The following is a 27,270-nucleotide window of genomic DNA, read 5'->3' as shown; positions in this document are numbered from 1 at the left end:
TTTTCCTTACTTCTGTTGGAGTTTATCACTCTCTTTACTTTCACTCCAACAGAAGTTCTTCTTCTTTTTTGTTTCAGTGTCAAGTCGTGTTTCTGCTGCGTATGTCATTATTGACCTGGCAACTGGTTTGTAAATTCTGCCTTTCATTTCTTTTCCGATATTTTTATTTCTCCATATTGTGTCAATCAAGCAACCTGCGGCGGCTCTGTCTACTTGATCTTCAACTTCTGTTTCGAGTCTTCCGTAAACTCAATCACTTGTTCTATTATCTAACCCTCCAGCTCCAATTTACATCCTATTGAATTTGCTGTTATAACCATGCATTTTGTATTTTTTCGGGGAAATTAACATATTAAATTTTCTGGCGGTTATGTTAAATTTATGTCGCATACGTGATACGTTGTAAAGCATCTCGGAGAGATTAGTATTGCATCGTCTGCATAGCAGATTATTTTAAGTTGTTTTTCTCCCATTTATTCTTTTATGGCGAGAAAATTTGAGCAACGTAATAGTTATATCAAAGCAAAATAAAATCGTAAATGAAATTAAAGATATAATTATGAATAATGACTTTTGACCATACTGTACCCAGATATACGCCTAAATAATCTATCCGGGTGGACATCTACCAGAGGAATAGATGCAGAGGAAACCCACAACCCTGGCTGCAGGGATATATCTCGTACACAGGCGGGTCTAAAACTACAGATGGCGCTTTAGTAAATGCCATTTTTTCTATTTTTATTCAAGGAACCAATTATTTGTTCCTTGAAAAAACATTTTTTATCTTTTTTAGTTTACAAACTAGAGCCATATAAACAATTCATAAATAATTAAAATGTTTATAACAATTTTTTTACCACCCGGATCGAAATCCACCTTCGTAATCAGCAGCCAAAAATACATAAAAAACTTATGTTTTAAATTTAGCTTAAGACACAACAGAATTGAAAAGGCCGCGGTGTCCCCTGTTGGGAGCCTATGCTAATTGTTTAAACAGATACAGGGTGAGTCATAAGGAACTGTACATACTCCTACCTCGTATAGAGGCTCCTATGGGGAATAACAAATGACCATTAAAAAGTGTCTGCTCCCCTTGTTTAATAATATACAGGGCGAGTTTCGCATTTTGACAGAAATTTATATTCGTCATAATTTTTGAACGGTCAGATCGATGTGTCTCTTATTTTGGTCAATCGTTACACTATTACCACCTAATCAACTGATTTATTCAAACTAGAAAAAATCAGGTCCGGCTTTAAAAAATTAGTTCGTTTGGGTCTTAGAAAAAATTTCACCTGTATACGCTTTTTGAAAACTTTAATATGAATTTTACAAATTAGACAAATGGGCAATTAAAAGGGCATATTAATTTTTTTCCCCACACGATTACTTAATTTTTTATAAAAAAATCAAAGGACATCGCACACATCTTATGGAAAATATAATGTCACTCAAATTCAATAAAATTTATACGAATAGATTCGTTTTAAATTAACGGTAAAATCTTATCATTGCGCCAACTCCATATTTTCAATAATAAGAGCAGAAACTGATACCAATAAATCTGAAATCAAATGGATACGTACTTAAGTTAGAGAGAGAAAAAATATTTTATAATACCCAAATTGTCGGTACTCCATAAATCAGCGGATTAGTTTCACTAATCCGCTTAGGCCCAGCGGGGTTTAAGTTTTTTGAATAGCACCCAGAGCAATAGTGATTGTAACTGACAGTTTTACTGACTCCAAAAATGTGATTTCGATAAACTTTAATTGCAATTTGCGCCGTAATTAATTATAATTAAGAGTTGGCGCAATGATAAGATTTGACCGTTAATTTAAAACGAATCTATTCGTATAAATTTTATTGAATTTGAGTGACATTATATTTTCCATAAGATGTGTGCGATGTCCTTTGACTATGAATTAAAAGTTTGGCAAAGTAAACCATAGGTTTAAAAAAATTAACTTTTACTACAAAAATTAATTTTTTTTAACAAATATTTGATTTATGTTACCACCCATCAACTGATTTATTCAAACTAGAAAAAAATCAGGTCCGGCTTTAAAAAATTAGTTCGTTTGGGTCTTGGAAAAAATTTTACGCTGTATATGCTTTTTGAAAACTCTAATATGAATTTTACAAATTAGACAAATAGGCAATTAAAATGGCATATTTATTTTTTCCCCACATGATTACTTAATTTTTTATATAAAAAAACAAATTTGAGTATGAATAATAATTAAAAGTTTGGTAAAGTGAACCATAGATTTAAAAAAAATTTACTTTTGTTACAAAAATTATTTTTTTTAACAAATATTTAATTTATGTTACCACCCAATCAACTGATTTATTCAAACTAGAAAAAAATCAGGCCCGGATTTAAAAAATTATTTCGTTTTGGTCTTAGAAAAAATTTCACCCTGTATACGCTTTTTGAAAACTCTAATATGAATTTTACAAATTAGACAAATAGGCAAAAAATTGCATATTTATTTTTCCCCACACGACTACTTAATTTTTTATTAAAGAATCAAATTTGTCAAAATCGGAATTTTAACCTAAAAATGAAAAAAAAAGGTGAAATCACGGTTTAACTCGCTACAACGTTCCATTTAAAAAAAAAATCTGAAATTTTTACAGCACATATCTCTTACCATTGTGAAGACTAGACAATTTTGTAGACTTTCAGTCTTCTCGTAAAAGTTATGAATTTTTAAAAATAAAAGGTGCAGCTTCGTGAATTGCAAAGTTAAATCGCAAAAATTAAGTGAAAAAATTTAAAATTTATCTATTTGATCACGTCTATGTTAAACTATAGAGTCCAAAGAGAAGTGTAATGGGGAGTTTTAGATCTAGACGTGTTATAGAAAAAAAAATGGTGAAACTTTTCATTTTAAGAAAAACGTTGTTTAATTTTTTTTATTTTTATGGTAAAATTGCGATTTTGACAAATTTGATTTTTTTAATAAAAAATTAAGTAATCGTGTGGGGAAAAAATAAATATGCCATTTTAATTGCCTATTTGTCTAATTTGTAAAATTCATATTAGAGTTTTCAAAAAGCATATACAGGGTGAAATTTTTCTAAGGCCCAAACGAACTAATTTTTTAAAGCCGGACCTGATTTTTTTCTAGTTTGAATAAATCAGTTGATTAGGTGGTAACATAAATCAAATGTTTGTTTAAAAAAAATTAATTTTTGTAATAAAAGTTAATTTTTTTAAATCTATGGTTCACTTTACCAAATTTTTAATTCATAGTCAAATTTTATTTTTTTAGAAAAAATTAAGTAATCGTGTGGGAAAAAAAATAAATATGTCATTTTAATTGCCTATTTGTTTAATTTGTAAAATTAATATTAGAGTTTTCAAAAAGCGTATACAGGGTGAAATTTTTTCTAATGCCCAAACGAACTAATTTTTTAAAGCCGGACCTGATTTTTTCTAGTTTGAATAAATCAGTTGATTAGGTGGTAATAGTGTAACGATTGACCAAAATAAGAGACAGATCGATCTGACCGTTCAAAAATTATGGCGAATATAAATTTCTGTCAAAATTCGAAACTCTCCCTGTATATTATTAAACAATGGGAGCAGACACTTTTTAATGGTCATTTGTTATTCCCCATAGGGGCCTCTATACGAGGTAGGAGTATGTACAGTTCCTCATGAATCACCCTGTATTAAATTAAAATTTGTTTAGCATTAAATGTTTGACTTCAATTAGTGCGGTCGTAAATACTATTAAATTTATCTGACTTGGCCCATTGTTAATACCGGTCCCTAGCGATAAGTAAACGAGGTAGACAGACTTGGTCTTTTGACAATTAACACTGACTAGACGGTACTCCTATAATAAAGCAAAGGATCCACAAAATTTACAACAATTACGACGACAAAAACAAAAAAACGGATGTAAAATATATTGCTTTGCCTTATATATCCGAAATTAATGTTTTCAAATGAGTTTTAAAATAAATTAAGTCTATTTTAATTTCTAAGATTATAGAAAAGCAAACATTCTAACTTAATTTTTACCTAAAACCGGGCCTTTTATACTATTGAAGTACCAGTATAAGTCCATTGAACCATTGAAGTCAACCATTTACTGCTAAACAAACCCTTTTCGAAGGCTGTGTTGAGGAGCTGTTATTTTATTATTTTTTTCACCTTATCTATTATTAGTAATAAGACTTACTATGGATTTCTTCTTTCAAATAAATTATTGAGCTTATGGTATATTTATAACGATTATTATTAAATCGTATTTTTACAATTTTTAGGGTATTACCCACTGGAAAAACAGACAATATTAGTGAAGCTGGTCTCAATTATTATAAAAATCTAGTTAAAGAAATTCGTAAATACAACATGCTTCCATTGGCTACTATCTACCACTGGGACCTTCCTCAGAAATTATACGATCAAGGTATTCATTGGACTAATGTTAGTTTGGTACCATATATTGTAGACTATGCAAGGTTTGTTATAAAAAATTTACCTGACGTTGAATATTGGGTTACCATCAATGAGCCAAAACAAGTTTGCCGTCTGGGATACGGCGCTACTATATTGGCACCTGCTTTAAACAGCGATGGGCTCTTAGAATACCAATGTGCATATGTGCTTCTTAAATCCCATGCTGCTATGTATCGTATGTATAAAAAGGAGTTTCCTAATTATAAAGGTAAATATAAAAAAGTTTACTTATTATACCAAACGTCATTTGTTGTAAAGTATATATATTTTCAAAAAACCTTTTTACCACATACTGGTTTAAGGCGACAGTACAATACATTATGTTACATTATAATACAATACAAAAACAACTTAATCTTAAAGTTAACTAAACTGCTATACATTTATATTATGTACAAATTTGACCCATTCCTTCTTATTTCTAGCCAGCGCCTTTGCTTCTATCCACGTTGTTCCCCTTTTCTCGATTATTTTGCCTAGTGTTCTATCCCGTATTTGTCGTGGCCTACCTTTTTCTTTCTTCTTTGTGTTTTTGCCTGCCAAATTTATTTCACCGGTTTTGTTTAATCTATTCTCTGAATATGACCCTACCAACTGAGTTGCATTCTCTCTATAAATTCTAACGTTGACTCGATTTCCAAATCTCTTATTTGAGTGTTCCGTAGTCTATCTCTTTTGGTAACTCCTCGAACTCGTCTAAGGAATTTCATTGCTACTGCCTGTATTTTACGCTTTTGTCGTTCTGTTAGTACCCATCACTCGTAAAGTACCTCGTTTATTGTAAAGTACCAATGCAAAATACCGCATTTTGTCTCAATTTACAGGACTTCGATCAAAAGCTCAGCATTTATTTAGTGGCACTTCTCTGAGATGTTTGAGGTCTGTAGAGCTAGATACAATATCCTTTCCACAAGATAACGTGTAGTGACTGAATTTTTTGGTTATTTGCTTAATCGTTTTTCTGAAATTTAGATTAATGCAAACATATGGTGAATTGTCAAAGGTCTGGTCTAACATCAGCTTAGTGTCTGTGTCCATCTGACTATATTCTATTTTCGATGCTGTTTTTAAATATTTCGTCCTAGGTTCTACTGAGTTTTTCAGGTGGCGGTCACAATTGAGTTTCGCTATATTTTCTGGATATGTGGTTTTATCGATACTTGAGAAGCAAAGTGTTCAACCAGTGCATCCTTCCTATCATGACATATGAATATCAAACATGGACTTTAACCAAGGCAAATATGAATAAACTAGCCACAACAGAAAGAACAATAAAAAGAGCAATGTTAGGTATATGACAGATAAAAGAAGAACGACTGGATAAGAGCAAAAACAAAAGTCAAGGACCTAACAACAAAAGTTGCCAAACTTAAGTGGAACTTCGCAGGCCACACTGCTAGACAAAAAGACCAACGTTGGAATACTACAATATAGCATTGGAGACCTTACGAAGGTAAACGAACAAGAGGAAGAAAGCAAATGAGATGGGTTGATGATATTAAGAGAATAGCTCGAACAAATTTGAAGTACGTATTTGCTCAGGATAGAGACCGATGGAATTCAGATGGATCAGGATGGAGTTGGGAGAGGCTTGTTGATTGGGAAACATGGACGATAGAACGCCAAGAAGAAAAGACAAAGGAATTTGTAGAAGTGGCATAAAGAACGAATTCTAGAGTCTCGAATTTCCTAAACCTGTTGTTCGATTGAAGTGATTTTTTAAATATTTTATAACCTTTAATTCTTTAACAATATTGCTGTAAAAATATTGTTGCTGAGCGGTAAATTGTCATTATATACCGGGTGTACCAACTACCAACAAAACTCTGTTTTTTTTTTCTCAAAGTTCGCATCACACTGTGGAATATTCTAGCATTTATAAAATACTGAAATTAAAACCTAACTATTCGCGGTGTGCAAGTACTTGGAGGGGATACGAGAAACGATCGTGCGAGAATAGCGGAGAAATATTGCAACTTTCTTAAATAATTCATATTGTCAATTGAAATTGTCAAATTGACTTATATTTCATATCTACTGTCATTGAAGAATAAAAATTATATATTGCTCCACAATATTGATATGATATGCAATTATTATATAAAGGTAAATTTAATTAATTGTATTTTGCTTGCAGGACTGCATTTTAATAACTAATTTTATTTACTACATACAATTGTTTACGTTTTAATAACATAACCTGAATCTTATTTTTTCTTCTTATTATTTTTTTGAACTATGGCCTTGACAATTATCCAGTAACCAGGACTAATATAATTGGCCAATATAATTAAAATGCACATAATGTTGCTGAGCGTAGAAACCAGGTGTCGCTTTGCCGAAATTGCACGGTCCCAATAGCCCCATGTTTTCTTAATATTCTGTTTTTTAATGCATTCGCTTATGTTGTATAATAAAAAAATTAGGTTCTTTAACAACTAACCATGTTTTTAATCTATAAAGGGTGTTTGCTTAATAAACGTATGTCCGCCAATACTTCGTTTGCGAGATAAGGGGTGTTGAAATTTTTCTTAAAAACTGACAATTTATTTATTACTCTAAAAGCACTCGAGCTATGCAAATGAAATTTGGTGGGTTTTAAGAGGTAGTTATTGCGCATTTTTGACATACAATTAAAAATTTTATATTCGCCATTGGCGCGCATACGGGTAATATTACGCGTATGCGCGTTAATGGGGAATATTAAATCTTAAATTGTATGTCAAAAATGCAACATAACTAGGTACCTCTTAAAACCCACCAAATTTCATTTGCACATCTTAACCAGTCTTAGAGCAATAAATAAATCGTCAGTTTATACGAAAAATTCCAACAGCCCCTATCTCGTAAATCAAGCATTTGCGGACATGCGTTTATTAAGCAAACTGTCATTATTTTTTCATGCAAAATTACCCCTTCAAGTTTTCCATACTTTTTAAAAACACTCTGTATTGATGAAAAACATATGGCTAGTTGTTAAAGTACCTAATTTTTTTTATTTTCCAACATCAGCGAATGAATTAAAAAACAGAATATTAAGAAAACATGGGGCTATAGTTGGATTTTAATTTCAGTATTTTATAAATGCTAGAATATTTCACAGTGTGATACGAACTTTGAGAAAAAAACAAAGTTTTTTTAGTTATTGGTAGTTGGTACATTCAGTATACAATGACAATAATTTACCTATCTAGCAACACTACTATTTAGTCCATTCTTTCACGGTTTTTGCTCTAAATTTTAAAGAACCGCTTGGATTAACATGAAATTTGGCATGCGTATAGCTTACATGTCAAAGAAAAAAAGTGATATTGTGCCGATGTGTGCTTTTGCCCTGGGGGTGACTTTCACCCCCTCTTGGGGGTGAAAAAATATATGTTCAAAATAAGTCCGGAAATGGGTAAACTGACTAACTTTAAGTAACTTTTGTTCTATAGAGTTTTTTCGCCAAGCCAACATTTTTCGAGTTATTTGCGAGTGAATATGTTCATTTTTCAACAAAATAACCACATTTTTAGACGATTTTTCGCAAATAACTCAAAAAGTAAGTATTTTGTCGAAAAAAACGTTCTTAGCAAAAATATAGCTTATAAAAAAGTAAAAAAATCGGTGTACGCGTTAGGCCTCTGGATCTCGTAGAACCAGAGTTATAGCCAATGAAAAATATATTCATATTCACCCAATTTCAAATAGAATATTTCGACGTGAAATATCCAAAAAATTAAGCACTTTTTGGGGAAAACTCATTATATCTTTTTTAAAGTGTTTAAAAAAAGCTTTATTTCTGTTTTTACAAAAAGTTTTTAGCATTAAATTTAAACAAGTTACGCTCAAAATAAAGTTGGTCCCTTTTGTTTTTGAAAAAAAAATCGGGAAGACTAACCCCTAATTAGCAACTTAAATGAAATTAATCGTTACCGCTCCACAAATTATTTTACTTATGTTGTGTTTATATGATCTGTAAGTTTCATCGATTCAAAGTGCTTATTTTTGAAAAAATTTGGTTTCAAAGTAAAATTTTTAAAAATTTAAATTTTGAAAAATACGCTTTTTTTAAATAACTTAAAAATTGTTAGAGATACCAAAAATCTCGGAAAACAAAAAAAGTCAGATTTGCTTTTCTGAATATCATGTAGTTTTTTGTTTTTCTGTTAGACAAAAATTGATTAAGATTTGGTGTTTCTAAATTTGCATATATTCGTGATCAGTGACTCGTTCAACCCCTTTTAACTACAGCCCTTTCAATAATAAGGACTTTGAACCGATCAAACTTACAGATCATATAAACAATATATACACGAGTCAAGAAACTTGTGAAGTCGTAACGATTAAGTTCATTTAAGATACTAATTAGGGGGTGATTTTCTCGATTTTTTTACCAAAACCAAAAGGGACTAACTTTATTTTGAGCGTAACTTGTTTAATTTTGATGCTAGAAATTTTTTTTATAAAACAAAAATGAAGCTTTTTTTAAACACTTTAAATAAGTTGTATTGAGTTTTCCCCGAAATGTGCTTCATTTTTGGTTATTTCACCTTAAAGTATTCCATTTGGAATTTGACGAATATGAACCTATTTTTCATTAGCTATATCTCTGCTTCTACTAGGTGTAGAGACGTGATGTATACACCATTTTTTTAAATTTTTTACAGGCTATATTTTTGCTAAGAATGTTTTTTCGACAAAATACTTACTATTTGAGTTATTTGCGAAAAACCGTCTAAAAGCGTGGTTATTTTGTTGAAAAAATGAACATATTCACTGCCAAATAACTCGAAAAGTATTGACTTAGTGAAAAAACTCTATAGAACAAAAGTTACTTAAAATTAGCCAGTTTATCAATTTCCTGACTTTCTTTGGACGAATATTTTTCACCCTACAAGAGGGGGTGAAAACCACCCCCAGGGCAAAAGCACATATCGGCACAATATCACTTTTTTTCTTTGACTTGTTAGCTATGTGTATGCCAAATTTCATGTCAATCCAAGCGGTTCCTTAAAATTTAGAGGTTTTGCAATATTTTACCGTTAAAGAATGGACTAATTACATCTATTTACTTAAATAATAAGGCTCTAACATACTAAAAAATTACTTTTACAACAGGTTTAGGAAATTCGAGACATCAAGAATTAACCGTTTTTAAAGTGGTGGAGCGTTAATTTCTAGGAGAAGTGTATGAAGCATTCTGAAATTTGTTCTGCAATCTTGTTAAAACAAGATTGCAGTTACAATTTTACTTTTAATGATGATTATTAATTTAATTTTTTAGCTCCAATGTCCATAGTCGTAGATTGTCAATGGATAGAGCCTCTAACAAATTCACCTAAGGATAAAGAAGGTGCTGAACGACAAAGGCAATTTGATGTAAGAATATTAATCTCATTTTTGTTTTCTAACAAGTAATCAATAATTTACTGGTTCAAAATCATAAACCACTAAATTTATAAAGCATAAATGCTGATTTATGTTAGGAGGGGGCATGCACGATACGTGTTCTACTTGATACGTAGGACAATAGAAAGCGCACATCGCAGCACGTCCCCGTTGTCGCTCCGTTCCATTGTAAGATAAACTAGTTAATGCTTTTCATATCCGACGATTCTTCAATGTGCGACAGCCGTGTCGTCCACGTCCCGTCGTAACCTAAATCAGCCTTTACAAAGATTTAAAAATTGAAAAGCCTAAAAATATCTCAAGCAACACTCTGTGGAGGTGTGTTACCTCCAGAGCAACTGGTGCCCAGGGTTACTGCTAAGGCACGTCATCTAGAGTTTCGGGGGATTTTGGCACTTAATGCAAACATACTACTCGAGGGTTTTTGGGATCGCTAAACACGAATATGATATTAGAACCGACACCCGGAGAAATTGGTGCCCATGGTCACTGCTGAAGCAAGTTATCTTCTGGAGTTTTGAGGTTTTTCGGCACTAAATTGATGCAAACAGATTACTCGAGGATTTTTGAGATTGCTGAACACGAATATGATATCAGAACCGACCCTCAGAGCACCTAGTACCCCAAGTAACTGATATGCACGTCATCTTCTGGACTTTCAAGACTTTCCGACACTACAATGATGCAAATAGATTACTCGGGAGATTTTTGGGGTTGCTGCGTACGAATACCCTATCAGAACTAACCTCCCCAAACGGAAATCCCGCGAAATTCCAGATGACGTGTATATCAGTCACCCTTGGCACTAAGTGCTCCGAGGATCGGTTCTGATGCCATATTCGTGTTCAGCAGCCCAAAAAACCACACAAGTAATCTGTTTGTATCAATTTAGTGCCGAAAGTCCTCGAAACTCCAGATGACGTACAGCCGTTCCTAAAAAAAACTGATACGCCTCTTAAAGCGTATTTTGTAGAAAATTGAGCAGTGTATTTTGAAGGATAAATACTTATTATTTACATACTGTCACTGTCACCGCCAAATTTTAACATTCTAAAAATAAAATAAGAATTCCATTTTTATTCAGTTGCAATGCGAAGGCAAAACTGTCTCATTTTTCACTTAGAACAGGGAGCGCAAACCAGCACTCTGTATCAACGATTTTCGACTCTTTGGAGTCATCACCGGAAAGGCGTAGGCTTGCTGCTCTCTGCTCGAAGTGACAAAACCACGAAAGGTTATCCCCGCATTGCAACTGACGTTAATGGAGTAGTTGACTAGCGTCATCTGGCCACTGAAAGGCAAAGTTTTCAGTAGTAATTGCACAAGAGCTCTAAAATTATTGAATTTTTCCCGAGTGACACTTTGACAGTTTTAATTTAACAAGCCGAAAGCGAGTGAAATTATGTCAAAGTGTCACGAGGGCAAAAATTCTATATTAATTTTAGAGCTCGAGTGCAATTTGTTGCGATTATTTCATGAATAAAACTCATGATTATTTCATGTTCAAAACCAAAATTTTATTGTAATTTATTTATGTAAGTACAAATTAGTACAATTAAACAAACAGTTGTTATAAATAAATTCACGGTCGAAAGTCGTCACTTTTATAAATTTTAATGTCTTTATTCGTAGCAACGAAGGGCATCTGACGTAATATACTTGACGACGGGAAATTATCAAAAATTATCGATTTAATTTAGATTTCTGTAGCTTTCTATTGGTTAGAATCTCCTATGAATGAAATAATCAACCTAATATAAACATTAATAATATTGAAAAATATTAAAAATTATTAATAAACGTTTTTTATAAAAAAGATCAAGGCAGGTTTTGTTTATATTTGATTCAGAGTTGGACCACCATCTCCATATAGCTATTTCGGCATCCTTATGCCTCATCGGTGAAGCTCAGAAGTCTCAACTCTGAAGGAAATACAAACAATTCTGCCAATTTAAGGCAAACCATCGCAATGCAATGAACCCACCTCTGAGACGCAATTCAGCGACATCTCTCATATTACGAGGAAAACAACGAAAAGCCCCAGATGCAAAGTTTACTACCTTTTAAACAATTAGAATAATTGAAATAAAAATATAATAAACAATATTTTAAATCCAAGACTTTTCGTTAATAAACTGCTTTCTGGCTGCATCCCATATCTCCGGATTTTACAATATATAATCACAAGAGACGACGAAAGTAGGAGAAAGCAAATAGAGGACGCTTAGGCCACGCATTTACCTTCCCTTCGTCAAGGAAAAGGACCGAAAGACAGTTTCTAAATACTCAAACTAAGTAAAAATGAAAAAGATAAAAAAGATCAAGGCAGGTTTTGTTTATATTTGATTCAGAGTTGGACCACCATCTCCATATAGCTATTTCAGCATCCTTATGCCTCATCGGTGAAGCTCAGAAGTCTCAACTCTGAAGGAAATACAAACAATTCTGCCAATTTAAGGCAAACCATCGCAATGCAATGAACTCACCTCTGAGACGCAATTCAGCGACATCTCTCGTATTACGAGGAAAACAACGAAAAGCCCCAGATGCAAAGTTTACTACCTTTTAAACAATTAGAATAATTGAAATAAAAATATAATAAACAATATTTTAAATCCAAGACTTTTCGTTAATAAACTGCTTTCTGGCTGCATCCCATATCTCCGGATTTTACAATATATAATCACAAGAGATGACGAAAGTAGAAGAAAGCAAATAGAGGACGCTTAGGCCACGCATTTACCTTCCCTTCGTCAAGGAAAAGGACCGAAAGACAATTTCTAAATACTCAAACTGAGTAAAAATGAAAAAGATAAAAAAGATCAAGGCAGGTTTTGTTTATTTTGATTCAGAGTTGGACCACCATCTCCATATAGCTATTTCAGCATCCTTATGCCTCATCGGTGAAGCTCAGAAGTCTCAACTCTGAAGGAAATACAAACAATTCTGCCAATTTAAGGCAAACCATCGCAATGCAATGAACTCACCTCTGAGACGCAATTCAGCGACATCTCTCGTATTACGAGGAAAACAACGAAAAGCCCCAGATGCAAAGTTTACTACCTTTTAAACAATTAGAATAATTGAAATAAAAATATAATAAACAATATTTTAAATTCAAAACTTTTCGTTAATAAACTGCTTTCTGGCTGCATCCCATATCTCCGGATTTTACAATATATAATCACAAGAGATGACGAAAGTAGGAGAAAGCAAATAGAGGACGCTTAGGCCACGCATTTACCTTCCCTTCGTCAAGGAAAAGGACCGAAAGACAATTTCTAAATACTCAAACTGAGTAAAAATGAAAAAGATAAAAAAGATCAAGGCAGGTTTTGTTTATTTTGATTCAGAGTTGGACCACCATCTCCATATAGCTATTTCAGCATCCTTATGCCTCATCGGTGAAGCTCAGAAGTCTCAACTCTGAAGAAAATACAAACAATTCTGCCAATTTAAGGCAAACCATCGCAATGCAATGAACTCACCTCTGATACGCAATTCAGCGACATCTCTCGTATTACGAGGAAAACAACGAAAAGCCCCAGATGCAAAGTTTACTACCTTTTAAACAATTAGAATAATTGAAATAAAAATATAATAAACAATATTTTAAATTCAAGACTTTTCGTTAATAAACTGCTTTCTGGCTGCATCCCATATCTCCGGATTTTACAATATATAATCACAAGAGACGATGAAAGTAGGAGAAAGCAAATCGCGAATTCCCTCTTGTCTTCTTCGCTTCAGCATCCATCTGTCTTGCAATTTTTAGAAGCCATGGAGGTGTTACCAGGGAAATGGAACAATAAGTTTTCAACTAAAAATCTTTTATTAATATTTTTAATATTGTTCAATATTATTAATGTTTATATTAGGTTGAAAACTTTGCCTTTGCAAGTGGAGAGATGACGCTAGACGCTAGTAAACTACTCCATTACCGTCAGTTGCAATGTGGAGATAACCTTTCTTGGTTTTGTCAGTTCGAGCAGAGAGCAGCAAGCCTACGCCTCTCCAATGATGACTCCAAAAAGAGTCGAAAATAGTCGATTCAGAGTGCTGATCTGCGCTTCCTATTCTAAGTGAAAAATAAGACAGTTTTACCTTCGCATTGCAACTAAATAAAAATGGAATTTTTATTTTATTTTTATATTGGTCTTTACTCCTTTGAGTACCTAGGTCCATTTTCCGTTGGAATTTACCAGCTGAAAAGACGGGTTCGTGAATTGTAAGTTTTTGAATTCCCTCTTGTCTTCTTCGCTTCAGCGTCCATCTGGCTTGCAATTTTTAGAAGCCTTGGAGGTGTCACCAAGATAATGGACCAATAAGTTTTCAATTAAAAATCTTTTATTAATATTTTTGATATTTTTCAATATTATAAATGTTTATATTAGGTTGAAAACTTTGCCTTTTAAAATTCTGTTCAACGTCAGAAAATGGCTCCACATGCTAGCAAAGAACTAAAAGCAATAATTGTAACGAGATTAGAAGATGGTTGGTCACTATCTGACGTAAAAAACCATTTTAACGTAAACAGAACAACAGTTTTTAATATTAGTAAAAGATGGAGAGAGCAAGAAACTCTCGAAAGAAAGCAAGGTTCTGGAAGATCAAAAGTATCTACTGCTCATGAAGATCGTACGCTTTTGAAGATATTATAAGATAATCCTTTTGAAGATGCGAAAACTGCAAGAATTCAAAAAAATATCAAAATTTAGACCTTAAGAGGACAGGTACGTATATTCGGCTGCAATGCTATTCAAATGGGGATTCATTTTTTTCGAATCCTGAGAAAACTAATAAGTATTTTTGAAAAATTTAAACGCATAATGAAAGATTACGTTATTAGCGAGGGCCGAAAGTCCATGAGAAAAACTAAGAGAAAATTTAGTGTGATTTTTAATTTCAAATATCTCATTCAAAATAAACTTTTTATTTATTCTAAGGGACTTTCAGCCCTCGGTACTAATTTAGTCTTTCATTCTGCGTTTAAATTTTTCAAAAATATTTATTGGTTTTTTCAGGATTCGAAAAAAATACACAATGCCGTGGTAATATTTTCCAAATCTATCTTTGTCTTACAACGCACTCAGCCGAATATAATATTGTCAGCATATATTGTCAGTCAGACATTGACAATCAGTGACAATTTTAAATATTTGACATCGCATCGGGAATATTTTGAGTTATTGATTAAATATTATTGATATATAGTGTATTTGATAAATAATTGATTTAAGACGTGAATTTAATAAAAAGTTATTTATTGTGTATTATTTGTGGAAGATCCAAGCAGAGAATACATTAGGATAATATATTCTGTGATCCAAGTATTTTGTTGTTAAAGATGTTCAAAATTGTAAGCGTTCCATAACAATATATTATTAAAAATCACTTTAACACTTTTCCTCTTTTCTCGATTGAGTATTAGTTTTTGTTGTACAAATAAATTCTTACAATCACTGAATACATAGTTAGTGAAAAAATTATCACATTTATTAACTGAATTATTAATTTGCAATTATAAAAATAACAGTTATCCAAGAACATTCAAAATCCATCTCTTTAAATTAGTGATGACATTTTCAAGTAGAATGACATTCTAGTAATGTTTACATATCCAGACCAGTGTGAATTTTACTACACGTAATTTGCCGTGTAAAGACAGAAAAAGTAGGGACACACGTAAAATATTTGCGAATTATGTAGCCATAGCCTTAATAATTATTACAATTTATGAATTAACATAATATGTAATCAGTTGTTTGTTTGTTTATTTTATTATTTGTCTGTCATAATAAATATAACATAATGTCACACCAATCAAATACACTGCTCAAAATGATCAAATCTTACTTAGAGTCGTATCAGTTTTTTTAGAAACCAGCTGTACCTTAGCAGTAAACTTGGGCACCAGGTGCATCTGGAGTCGGTTCTGATTGCGTATTCGTATTCAGTAATCCCAAAAACCACCTAATAACAAAGTCTGACCCTTAATACAGGGTGAGTCATGAGGAACTGTACATACTCCTACCTCGTATAGAGGCCCCTATGGGGAATAACAAATGACCATTAAAAAGTGTCTGCGCCCATTGTGTAATAATATACAGGGCGAATTTCGCATTTTGACTGAAATTTGTATTCGTCATAATTTTTGAACGGTCAGATCGATGTGTCTCTTATTTTGGTCAATCGTTACACTATTACCACCTAATCAACTGATTTATTCAAACTAGAAAAAAATCAGGTCCGGCTTTAAAAAATTAGTTCGTTTGGGTCTTAGAAAAAATTTCACCCTTTATACGCTTTTTGAAAACTCTAATATGAATTTTACAAATTAGATAAATAGGCAATTAAAATGGCATATTTATTTTTTTTCCCCACACGATTACTTAATTTTTTATAAAAAAAGCAAATTTAACTATGAATTAAAAGTTTGGTAAAGTGAACCATACATTTAAAAAAATTAACTTTTATTACAAAAATTAATGTTTTTTGAGACAAATATTTAATTTATGTTACCACCCAATCAACTGATTTATTAAAACTAGAAAAAAATCAGGTCTGGCTTTAAAAAATTAGTTCGTTTAAGTCTTAGAAAAAGCTTCACCCTGTATACCCTCTTTGAAAACTCTAATATGAATTTTACCAATTAGACAAATAGGCAATTAAAATGGCATTTTTTCCCCACACGATTACTTAATTTTTTATTAAAAAATCAAATTTGTCAAAATCGCAATTTTACTATAAAAATAAAAAATTAAACAACGTTTTTCTTAAAATTAAAAGTTTCACCATTTTTTTTTTTTTTTCTATAACACGTCTAGATCTAAAACTCCCCATAAAACTTCTCTTTGGACTCTATAGTTTAACATAGACGTGATCAAATAGATAAATTTTAAATTTTTTCACTTAATTTTTGCGATTTATCTTTGCAATTCACGAATCTGCACCTTTTATTTTTAAAAATTCATAACTTACGAGAAGAAGACTGAAAGTCTACAACAATTTTCATAGTCTTCAAAATGGTGCTGAGATATGTGCTGTAAAAAATTTCTGAAAAAAAAATATTAAAATGAAACTGAGTTGTAGCGAGTTAAACCGTGATTTCATTTTTTTTTTTTCATTTTTAGGTTAAAATTCCGATTTTGACAAATTTGATTTTTTAATAAAAAATTAAGTAATCGTGTGGGGAAAAAATAAATCTGCCATTTTAATTGCCTATTTGTCTAATTTGAAAAATTCGTATTAGAGTTTTCAAAAAGCGTATACAGGGTGACATTTTTTCTAAGACCAAAACGAACTATTTTTTTTAAATCCGGGCCTGATTTTTTTCTAGTTTGAATAAATTAGTTGATTGGGTGGTAATATAAATTAAATAATTGTTCAAAAAAAATAAATTTTTGTAATAAAAGTTAATTTTTTAAATCTGTGGTTCATTTTTCCAAACTTTTAATTATTATTCATAGTCAAATTTGATTTTTTTATAAAAAATTAAGTAATCGTGTGGGGAAAAAAATAAATACGTCATTTTAATTACCTATTTGTCTAATTTGTAAAATTCATATTAGAGTTTTCAAAAAGCGTATACAGGGTGAAATTTTTTCTAAGACCCAAACGAACTAATTTTTTAAAGGCGGACCTGATTTTTTTCTAGTTTTAATAAATCAGCTGATTGGGTGGTAACATAAATTAAATATTTGTTTAAAAAAAATTAATTTTTGTAATAAAAGTTAATTTTTTTTAAATCTATGGTTCACTTTACCAAACTTTTAATTCATAGTCAAATTTGATTTTTTTATAAAAAATTAAGTAATCGTGTGGGGAAAAAAATAAATATGTCATTTTAATTGCCTATTTGTCTAATTTGTAAAATCCATATTAGAGTTTTCAAAAAGCGTATACAGGGTGAAATTTTTTCTAAGAGCCAAACGAACTAATTTTTTAAAGGCGGACCTGATTTTTTTCTAGTTTTAATAAATCAGCTGATTGAATGGTAACATAAATTAAATATTTGTTTAAAAAAAATTAATTTTTGTAATAAAAGTTAATTTTTTTTAAATATATGGTTCACTTTACCAAACTTTTAATTCATAGTCAAATTTGATTTTTTTATAAAAAATTAAGTAATCGTGTGGGGAAAAAAATAAATATGTCATTTTAATTGCCTATTTGTCTAATTTGTAAAATCCATATTAGAGTTTTCAAAAAGCGTATACAGGGTGAAATTTTTTCTAAGACCCAAACGAACTAATTTTTTAAAGCCGGGCCTGATTTTTGTCTAGTTTGAATAAATCAGTTGATTAGGTGGTAATATTGTAACGATTTACCAAAATAATAGACACATCGATCTAACCGTTCAAAAATTATGAGGAATACAAATTTCTGTCAAAATGCGAAACTCGCCCTGTATATTATTAAACAATGGGAGCAGACACTTTTTAATGGTCATTTGTTATTTCCCATAGGAGCCTCTATACGAGGTAGGAGTATGTACAGTTCCTCATGACTCACCCTGTATACGGATATAATAATAATAATAATATCGTATGGCATTTTTGCCGGGGAGATCCTTTCGGATTGTTCCGGTACCATTTACATCTTTAATCCTGTTTCAAGTAACTAGTGTCAATGTACATACATTAGCCCAGGGGGACCAACGGCTTAAGGCCGGCACACACATATCCGCACCGAGCCCGAGCCGACACACGGCAGAGTGTGGAACGTGCTACCGCGAGAAAGAAAAAGTAAGGTATTCTGTCTGTGGGGACACAGTACCGCACCGCATCAGCACCGTAGCCATGCTTGGTCACCGCATCCATGTCGCTGTCTCTGCTCGGTGCGCGCGCGGTGCGTATATTATGTGTGTCCCTGCCTTTAACGTACTCTCCGAGGCACGGTGAACGGCTCGTATCATTTTCAGAAATGAAAATGGATTGTTGTTGCCGGGGCTCGAACCCGCGCGCTCTGGTTTATGAAGCCAGGTATTATGCCGCTGAGCTACGGCCGTCCACAATATACTGATTATGACATGTTTATGCACTTTTGGATGAATATACTGAAATGCAATTATGCATTTTCACCCATTTTTCTGTTGTAGAGTTTTCCCGAAGTTCCTGAACACAATGCAAAAAGTTACAAATCTCTAGGCGTTCTATTTAAAAATCAATTTATTCCAGTTGTTTTACTTCTAAATGTCCTGGTATACAGTGATGAGCGGCAGTAAATTATCCGGCAAAATGACGCAAAACATGGGAAACACATTAAGTTGTGAGATAAAAGAGATGAAACTAGTGGAGGTGGGAGATTTGGCTATAAAAACCTATAAATTGACATTATGTTGATTGTTTCTCATCTTCAGACGTATTGGACGAGCTTGGCAACTAACACTGTGACGCTGTGTTTTGCGTTATTTTGCCGGTTATTAGTTTTTTGCGCATATCATTGTATATCTATCTAAGTTTTTTTTAACTATGATCTGCGTTAATTTAAAATCATGAAGGATTACACATTTTAATGTTAGTTCAGTGGAGTACCTATTTAATCATCGTATATTTTAGTATGGCTTGTACTTAAATCCCATCTTCAACGGTGACTGGCCACAAGTAGTGAAAGACAGAATAGCTTTTAGAAGTGCGAAGGCTAACTTCACGAAATCCAGACTTCCAGCTTTCACTAAAGAAGAAATAAACGATATAAAAGGAACATATGATTATCTGGGAGTAAATCATTATTTTACTATGTTAGCTAGGGAGGAAAAAGAAGAAGCACCATTTAATGAAACCAGTTATAAACATGACGCTGGAACTATTGACACATTCGATCCGAAATGGGTTGTAGAATCAAACGGATGGTTTGTGGTATGTATATATAAATATATATGTTTTCTTTTTTTTTCTACATTGTAATTATCGTTACAATAATAATTATTATCTGGTCTGTGTTGGTCTGTGTCCATTGAACTGGCAAGAGCCACACGTTCTTATCGAGCATGAAACCATGTTGCCCTTTGAGCACTCTTAACAAATATAATATTTTCGTATCGACTTGTCGCTATAAATTTTAATGTCGCTATAAATATCACATTATTAACATGTAAATCATATTTCCCGATGTTACCAATTTTATAAGGTTGCTAGTTTCTTCTACTAAGCAGAACGCACTGAAGATGATCCGATCTAGATCGAAAACGTTTTGCAATCCATTTGGATGACTTTTTAATAGTTTTTTAATAAACTTCTTATACCATTACCAGCTACTGGGATTTTCCCATTGATTTTGTTAATAATTATTATATTTCATTTTAACTTAATTTTTAATCACATTTTGTCGTGCCTAATCTCACATATATATATAATAAGCGAGTCTTCTACAGCTGTCGCCGCTTCTCGCATCCTAATTTCCAGCGATTTCTGTCGAAGCAATCTTCAGTTTTTAAGTCTCTGGCGGTCATTGCATCTTCGACATCTTCTCTCCAGGATCGTCTTGGTCTACCTCGTTTTCTTCTTGTGGGTGGAGTCCATTTTTCTATTTTTTTCGGCCATCTATTTTCAGGCATTCTCTGAAGGTGTCCATACCAGTTAAGTCTTTTGGCTTCGATTGTGTCTATTATATCTAGATCGATTTCCATTTGTCTCCTAATATCTTCGTTTCTCACCCTATCAAGTCTAGTGAGTCGGCAACATCGTCTCCAATAGTTCATTTCCATCGCCTTGATTTTTGACTTGTTTCTTTGGTTGATTTCCCAGAGTTCAGCGCCGTACAACCCAATACTTTCTATTATTGTTTTATACATTCTTCACAATAGTCCGTGTAGCTGTCTGGTGGCTGATCTTGCTTGGCCAATCCTGGAATGTATTTCGTCGTTACTCCCTGTTTTTGAATATATTTGGACTCCTAAGTATTTGAAGACTTCTGTTGGATTTATAGTTCCCATTTCAATTTGTAGACGTTCTGGTGTTTCTCCTAAAACTAAGTACTCGGTTTTTTGTATATTAATTGTAAGGCCCCACTTAGTGTACTCCTCTTCCAGTTTTCTGAGCATATAGTCTATATCACTCTCGTCTTCAGCTAGAATGGCTTGGTCGTCAGCGAAGTGTATTGTGTACCGGGTGTCCCAATAAGAATGGCTCTCGGCCATATCTCAGGAACCGTTTATAGTAGAGCTTTGAAATAAAAAAATTTATAACAAAAGTTGCCTCAGGAAAAGCCTGGAAATTATTTTCATAATTGTGGGTCCACCGCTAGAGGGCGTAATTGAATATCAAAAATAAAAAAATCTAAAATTTTACAAAATTTTCCTAATGAAGGGGCACTGGAAATCCGATTACTGTATTCTTCATCAAATTCTGCGCATATTTGATTTAACAAGTTTAACTCTACCTTTGCAAATAAGAGGTGGGGGTGAGTGGGAACCTTGTTATGAAAAAATGGCTGTAAGTCCGATTCTGCTAAATCAAATTTTGAAAACTGGGTCTTGTTGAAGACAGATCTTTTTCTTCAATGTAATCGTGATAATTTTGAACCATCCTAATAAGTAATAATCCAGCTGGGAGGCGTTATTTAATTTTTTTCAGAAATCTAGTTTTCTTTGGAAAATATTAAATACAAGTATGCATTTTTAATCATACTTTATAAAATTAGATTAAATTAGCAATAGAATAGCGAAAACCGCATGTCGATACCTTTTTTCTATCTCAAGATATCTCGAGAAACGTGTAAATTTTATACATAACTGTTACTATCACCGGTAAACTAAGTTAATGAAAAGTAGTGTGCTGTGAAAAAAAAACAAAATAACATTTTCCAGATGTCAACGTATAAAAATATAATTAATTAAAACAACAATATAAAGAGAAACAATACTATTAAAATTAAATATAACACAGAACAAAAAGAACTACTTAGTGACGACCTAAGTATTCAAATTGTTGCCCATCATACACTACTCTAGAATAAATTATCCAGAGAATACTAAACGCCATTCAAAGCATATCGAGAGCAGAAATTGAGACTGCTGTTCAATCTACTCTTGAAAGAGTAAATGTTTGCAACGAAAATGATGGGCAAAAATTCGAACGTTTATGTCATCACTAAATAGTGATGTAATAGGGCTTTTCAACGCTTCTCATTTGTTTCGAGCCTCTGTCATATGCCGTATAATCCGTGTATAATATTAATATACGAGATATGAACGAGGCTCGAAACAAATGAGAAGCGTTGAAAAGACCTAATATACGTTGACAGCTGGAAAATGTTTCTTTGTTGTTTCCATAGCACACTACTTTTAATGAATTATTTCGTTTACCGGTGACAGTAACAGTTATGTTTTTAAATTTACACGTTTTGTAAGATATCTCGAGATAGAAAAAAGGTATTAACATGTGGTTTTCGCTATTTTCGCTATTCTGTTGCTAATTTTGTCTAATTTTCTAATATGGTATCAAAAATGCATGTTTGTATTTAATATTTTCCAAGGAACACTAGATTTCTGAAAAAAATTAAATAACGCCTTCTAGCTAGCATATTACTCAGTAAGTTGGTTCGAAATCATAACTTTTACATTGACGAAAAAGATCTGTCTTCAACAAGACCAAGTTTGCAAAATTTGATTAAGCAGAACCGGACTCACAGCCAGTTTTTCATAACAAGGTTCCCACTCACCCCCACCTCGTATTTCCAAAGGTAGACCTAAACTTGTCAAATCAAATATGCGTAGAATTTTATGAAGAATACGACGATCGGATTTCTAGTGCCCCTTCATTAGGAAAATTTTGTAAAATTTAGATTTTTTAATTTTTGATATTCAATTACGCCCTCTAGCGGTGGTCCCACAATTATGAAAATAATTTCCAGGCATTTCCTGAGGCAACTTTTGTTATAAAATTTTTTATTTCAAAGCTCTACCATAAACGGTTCCTGAGATATGGCCGAGAGCCATTCTTATTGGGACACCCGGTACAATCTATCGTCATCGATTGGGAATTGGGATGCCCATATTGCAGCACTTTCTTCTCCACAGTGAGAGTGCCTCATTTAAATATATTTTAAAGAGTGTAGGTGCTATGCAGTAGCCTTGCTTTAGGCCCTTACTAATAGGAATTTCTCTCGTTAATTTGTTTCCAGTTTTAATGTTTACCGTCATATTTTTGTAAAGCTGTTGTACTGCTTGTATATTTTTTTGCTTATTCCTTGTTTTTCCATTGCTATCCAGAGCATTAAAAGTGGTACACTATCGTATGCCTTTGTCAGATCAATAAAAACTATATGGGTGGAAAGGTTGTGGGCTAATCTTTTCTCAATAACTTGCTTTATAGAAAATATGCTGTCCATACAGGATCTGCCTGCAGGAAAGCCATTTTGTTCTTCTACATCTGTCATCTCTTTTTCAATTTTATTTTTTATTATTTTTCCATAGAGTCTTGAGAGTGAGTTTATGACACTAAGCCCCCTGTAATTTGAACAATTTTTTCTATCTCCTTTTTTGTATATATTGTTAATATGTGCTTTTGTCCACTCATATGGTAAATCATGACCTTTATAGAATAAGGTGAAAACATACGCAAGTAATTCTCGTAGTACTTGTGGGCTGTGTTTTAGTAATTCGTTCGGTATTCCTTGTGGTCCGCATGACTTTCGATTTTTTAGAGTTCGTATTGCATTCTCGACTTCCTGTACTGTTATTTCATCGTCTTCATCGTATTCTACTTCATATGTTGTTGTACTGATGTTCGTGAATTGCGGTCTTGTTTCAGTCAAAAGTTGCGAGTAATGTTCGATCCAAGATTTTTCTTCTATTAAATCTATTCTACTAGTCTCTTTTCTGTTTGTTCTCAGATTTTTTATCGTTTTCCATGCTTCTCTTGATCTTGTTGACCCTATATATTTGTTGAGCTCTTCGCATTTACTTTCCCAGGAATTATTTTTTGCTTTCGTTACTAGATTTTTTACTTCTCTGTTTGATCTTGCATACGTTCGTCTATCATCTGGGTCATTTGTTTGCAGCCATTTTTGATACGCTTGTTTCTTGTTATGTACTGCATTAGCAATGTCATCTGTCCACCACAATGGAGTATTCTTTTTGTTCCTTTCCACTGTGCCGAGCGCTTCATAAGCTGCTTCATTGATTTTATTTAATATCTCGTTATAGGTATTCTGGGCTGAGGAGTAAGTCAGGTTCGACAATTTTTGGCTAAGCCGCAGCTTATATAAAAATGATGTTGAGTCGTTTTGCAGTGCATCAATATTGTATTTACGTAGATCCGTCTCGAGTGATTTTGATTGAGCTGGTTGGTTGTCATTTTGATGTAGTAGTCGCGGTCGATACTGTAGAAAACATTTTGATCTTACCATATAGTGGTCAGTTCCACACTCCGGTCCTCTTAATACTCTTACGTCTTCAACTTGTATGTGTGTTTCTTGTTTGGTGATAACATAATCTATAATTGACTTGGTATTTCTCGTTGGTTGGACCCAGGTATACTTACGTATGTTTTTATGTTGGTAGAATCCGTTTAGAATTTTCAGAGAGTGCTGTTCGCAGAATTCGATTAAATGTTCCCCATTTTCATTTGTTTTAGCATCACCGTATTTTCCCACAACTTTGTCATTTATTTTTTTTCCTGTCCAAGCATTAAAATCTCCCAACAGCACAATTTCTTTGCGGCTATTTATATTTTCTATAAGTTCTGATAAGGTCTCGTAGAATATTTGTTTAGCTGTTTTTGATGCATTTTCTGACGGAGCATATATTCCAATGATTTCGAGGTCGTGCCCTTTCCACGTAATAGATACTCTAATAATTCTCTCATTGATCTGTTCCCAGCTTTTCAGGTTTCCTTTTAAGTCTTTTTTTATCAATATTGATACCCCTGCTTGTGCTCTCTTGTCTTTTTCTACTCCACTATAAATATGGATAAAACCTCCTATATCTTCATTTCCTTGGCCTTTTTTCTTTGTTTCGGTGAGAACTGTGATATCTGATTTTATTTTCTTTACTTCTGCCATGACTTCGTCTGACTTAGTTCTCCACCCTTGGATATTCCATGTGTTTATATTCAGAGTCCTTGTTTGTTTGCTACGTCGTCTTCGTTTTTTTCCGTCCGTATTCCGAGGCTGGATTTTAGAATTTTTTGCAGTTAGTTTTTTACAGGTGTAGAGGAGCAGGCCCTACGCCCTAACCCCCTACCAGGAGGACCAGGATTTTCTGTTAGGGTTTACTCCCTTAGTCAAGAGTATGTAACAGAAAGAAATATAGTGACCCGTCTGCCCTCGGAAACCTAATAGCCATTCAGGGTCGGAAAAAACAAGAGTTAGCCAAGAGAGGCTGATAGGAAAGATTAAAGACATTTCACTCAAGACAAGTTGAAGAAGAGTAAAATGTGAAGGCCCTTATGATCCGCCAGGTGCGATCCATAAGGGTATGAGTATTGATACACTTTGTGGTCCCGCTCATACATCGGGGTGTTGACTACAGACTGTATGGCTCGTCCAGCATGCCATAGCATGGAGGATGGGTGCACGCCATTTTTACAGTGTAGACACCCAAATTCCATGGCCTGGCCCATCTCCTAATCTCACATTAAATGCTATATACAGGATGTTTGGTAACGAATGGACCATAGCTTAACCTTAGATTCTTAAGATTAAAATAGGTCGATTTAAGCTAGCTTACCTTAGTACGAAAGTTGATAATAACCGAAATACACGGTGTCAAAATTATTTTTTTATTTTATTCATTTTTTAATATTTCCTGACAGGCATGGGATAACAACACAAAATTTGGTAAGTGGGCGCCACATACGTCTTTCAGCGCGCATTTAATACGTTCAATTTATTTTATCCCCCACTCTATATAATTTTGAGATCAAAACTTTTATTCCCCTATTATTTTTACTTACAATAATTGGTATACTACATTCATCTCACTAAACTGAATCGTTTTTGAGATAAACGCATTTTAAATCTACGATGCAAAATTCAATTTGTTGCATTTCATTATAGTTACTAAAAACCATTTGACATATCCTTGTCATACTTGGCAGTAAGAGTAGGTACTGTGCACCCTACTAAACTATGTTAAACAAATGTTTCTGGCTACTACCATTGGCGTACGTGAATGGTTGACCCTTCCCAAATTCTACACCACTGGCTGATTGTTATTTTAGTGCAATTTTTCGATTCTCCAATACTGTCTATGTAAATAATATACTGTTCATTAGTGACGATAAAGTCATTAGTTTTCGAGATATTTGAAGTTAAAAACGATAGGACATAATGCATTAATCAAAATATCTGTGCTGTTTCATTTTTAACTTCAGATATCTCGAAAACTAATGACTTTTTCGTTACGAAAGAATGGTACTTTATTTACATGCAAAGTATTGGAGACTCTAAAAATTATCCTAAAATAGCAGTTCCGTCAGTGGCGTAGAATTTGGGAAGGGTCAACCATTCACTTTCCCCTGTCGTACGTCTCTGGTATTAGCCAGAAACGACTATTTAACATAATTTAGTAGGACCTACAGCACCTACACTTTCTGCCAAGTATGACACGGATGTCAAAAAGTTTTAAAGGATTATTTTTTTAAATAATTTATTCTTTATTTAAAATTTTAGGGACCCGGTAACTATTATTTGTACCCGGTCCTTTAAAATTATTCGACATATTATCGTTATTATACTTGTCAGAAAGTGTAGTTACTGTACACCCTACTAAATTATGTTAAATAATCGTTTCTGGCTACTACCAGAGGGGTACGACAGGAGAAAGTGAATGGTTGACCCTTCCCAAATTCTACGCCACTGACGGAACTGCTATTTTAACATAATTTTTAGATTCGCCAATACTTTGTATGGAAAAAATGTAGGTACTCTTAATTCGTAACGATAAAGTCATTAGTTTTTGAGATATTTGAAGTTTAAAATGAAACGGCACAGTTATTTTGATTAATGTATTAATTGTACCCCTTCATTTTTAACTTCAAATATCTCAAAAACTAATGATTTTACTAGTATGAATTAAGAGTATGTTATTCACATAGAATGTATTGGAGAATCGAAAAATTGCACTAAAATTGTAATTGCACCAGTAACGTAGAATATGGGAATGGTTAACCATTCATTTTCCCCTGTCGTACGCCTCTGGTAATAGCCAGAAAAGTTTATTTAACATATTTTAGTAGAGTGTATAGTACGTACACTTTCTGCCAAGAATTATAGGGATATGTCAAATACTTTTAAAGTACTGGACACAAACAATTAATATTTAGATAATAGGGATGTTTGATTTAAAAATTTAAAAATTATTTGTACCCAGTACTTTTAATGTCAAAAAGTGTAGGTACTGTACACCGTACTAATTGATATTAAATAAACGTTTCTGGCTACTTCCA

At 32.9% G+C, this 27,270-nt stretch overlaps 1 protein-coding gene across 1 annotated transcript in view; it reads left to right on the top strand.

The window, feature by feature from the left end:
• LOC126889767 (myrosinase 1-like) overlaps positions 1-27,270 on the top strand; it is a 69,012-nt gene that overhangs the window by 22,980 nt on the left and 18,762 nt on the right. Inside the window, exons 3-5 of the mRNA XM_050658358.1 lie at positions 4,288-4,691; positions 9,753-9,847; positions 19,438-19,737. Coding sequence (XP_050514315.1) covers positions 4,288-4,691; positions 9,753-9,847; positions 19,438-19,737 — 799 coding nt within the window. The remainder of the gene's footprint in view (positions 1-4,287; positions 4,692-9,752; positions 9,848-19,437; positions 19,738-27,270) is intronic.

The sequence above is a fragment of the Diabrotica virgifera genome, chromosome 8 (genome assembly GCF_917563875.1).
Source record: "Diabrotica virgifera virgifera chromosome 8, PGI_DIABVI_V3a".
Taxonomy (NCBI): Eukaryota; Metazoa; Arthropoda; class Insecta; order Coleoptera; family Chrysomelidae; genus Diabrotica; species Diabrotica virgifera.
Note: the sequence above shows the minus strand (reverse complement) of the source record. Positions and strands in the feature narration are given on the sequence as shown.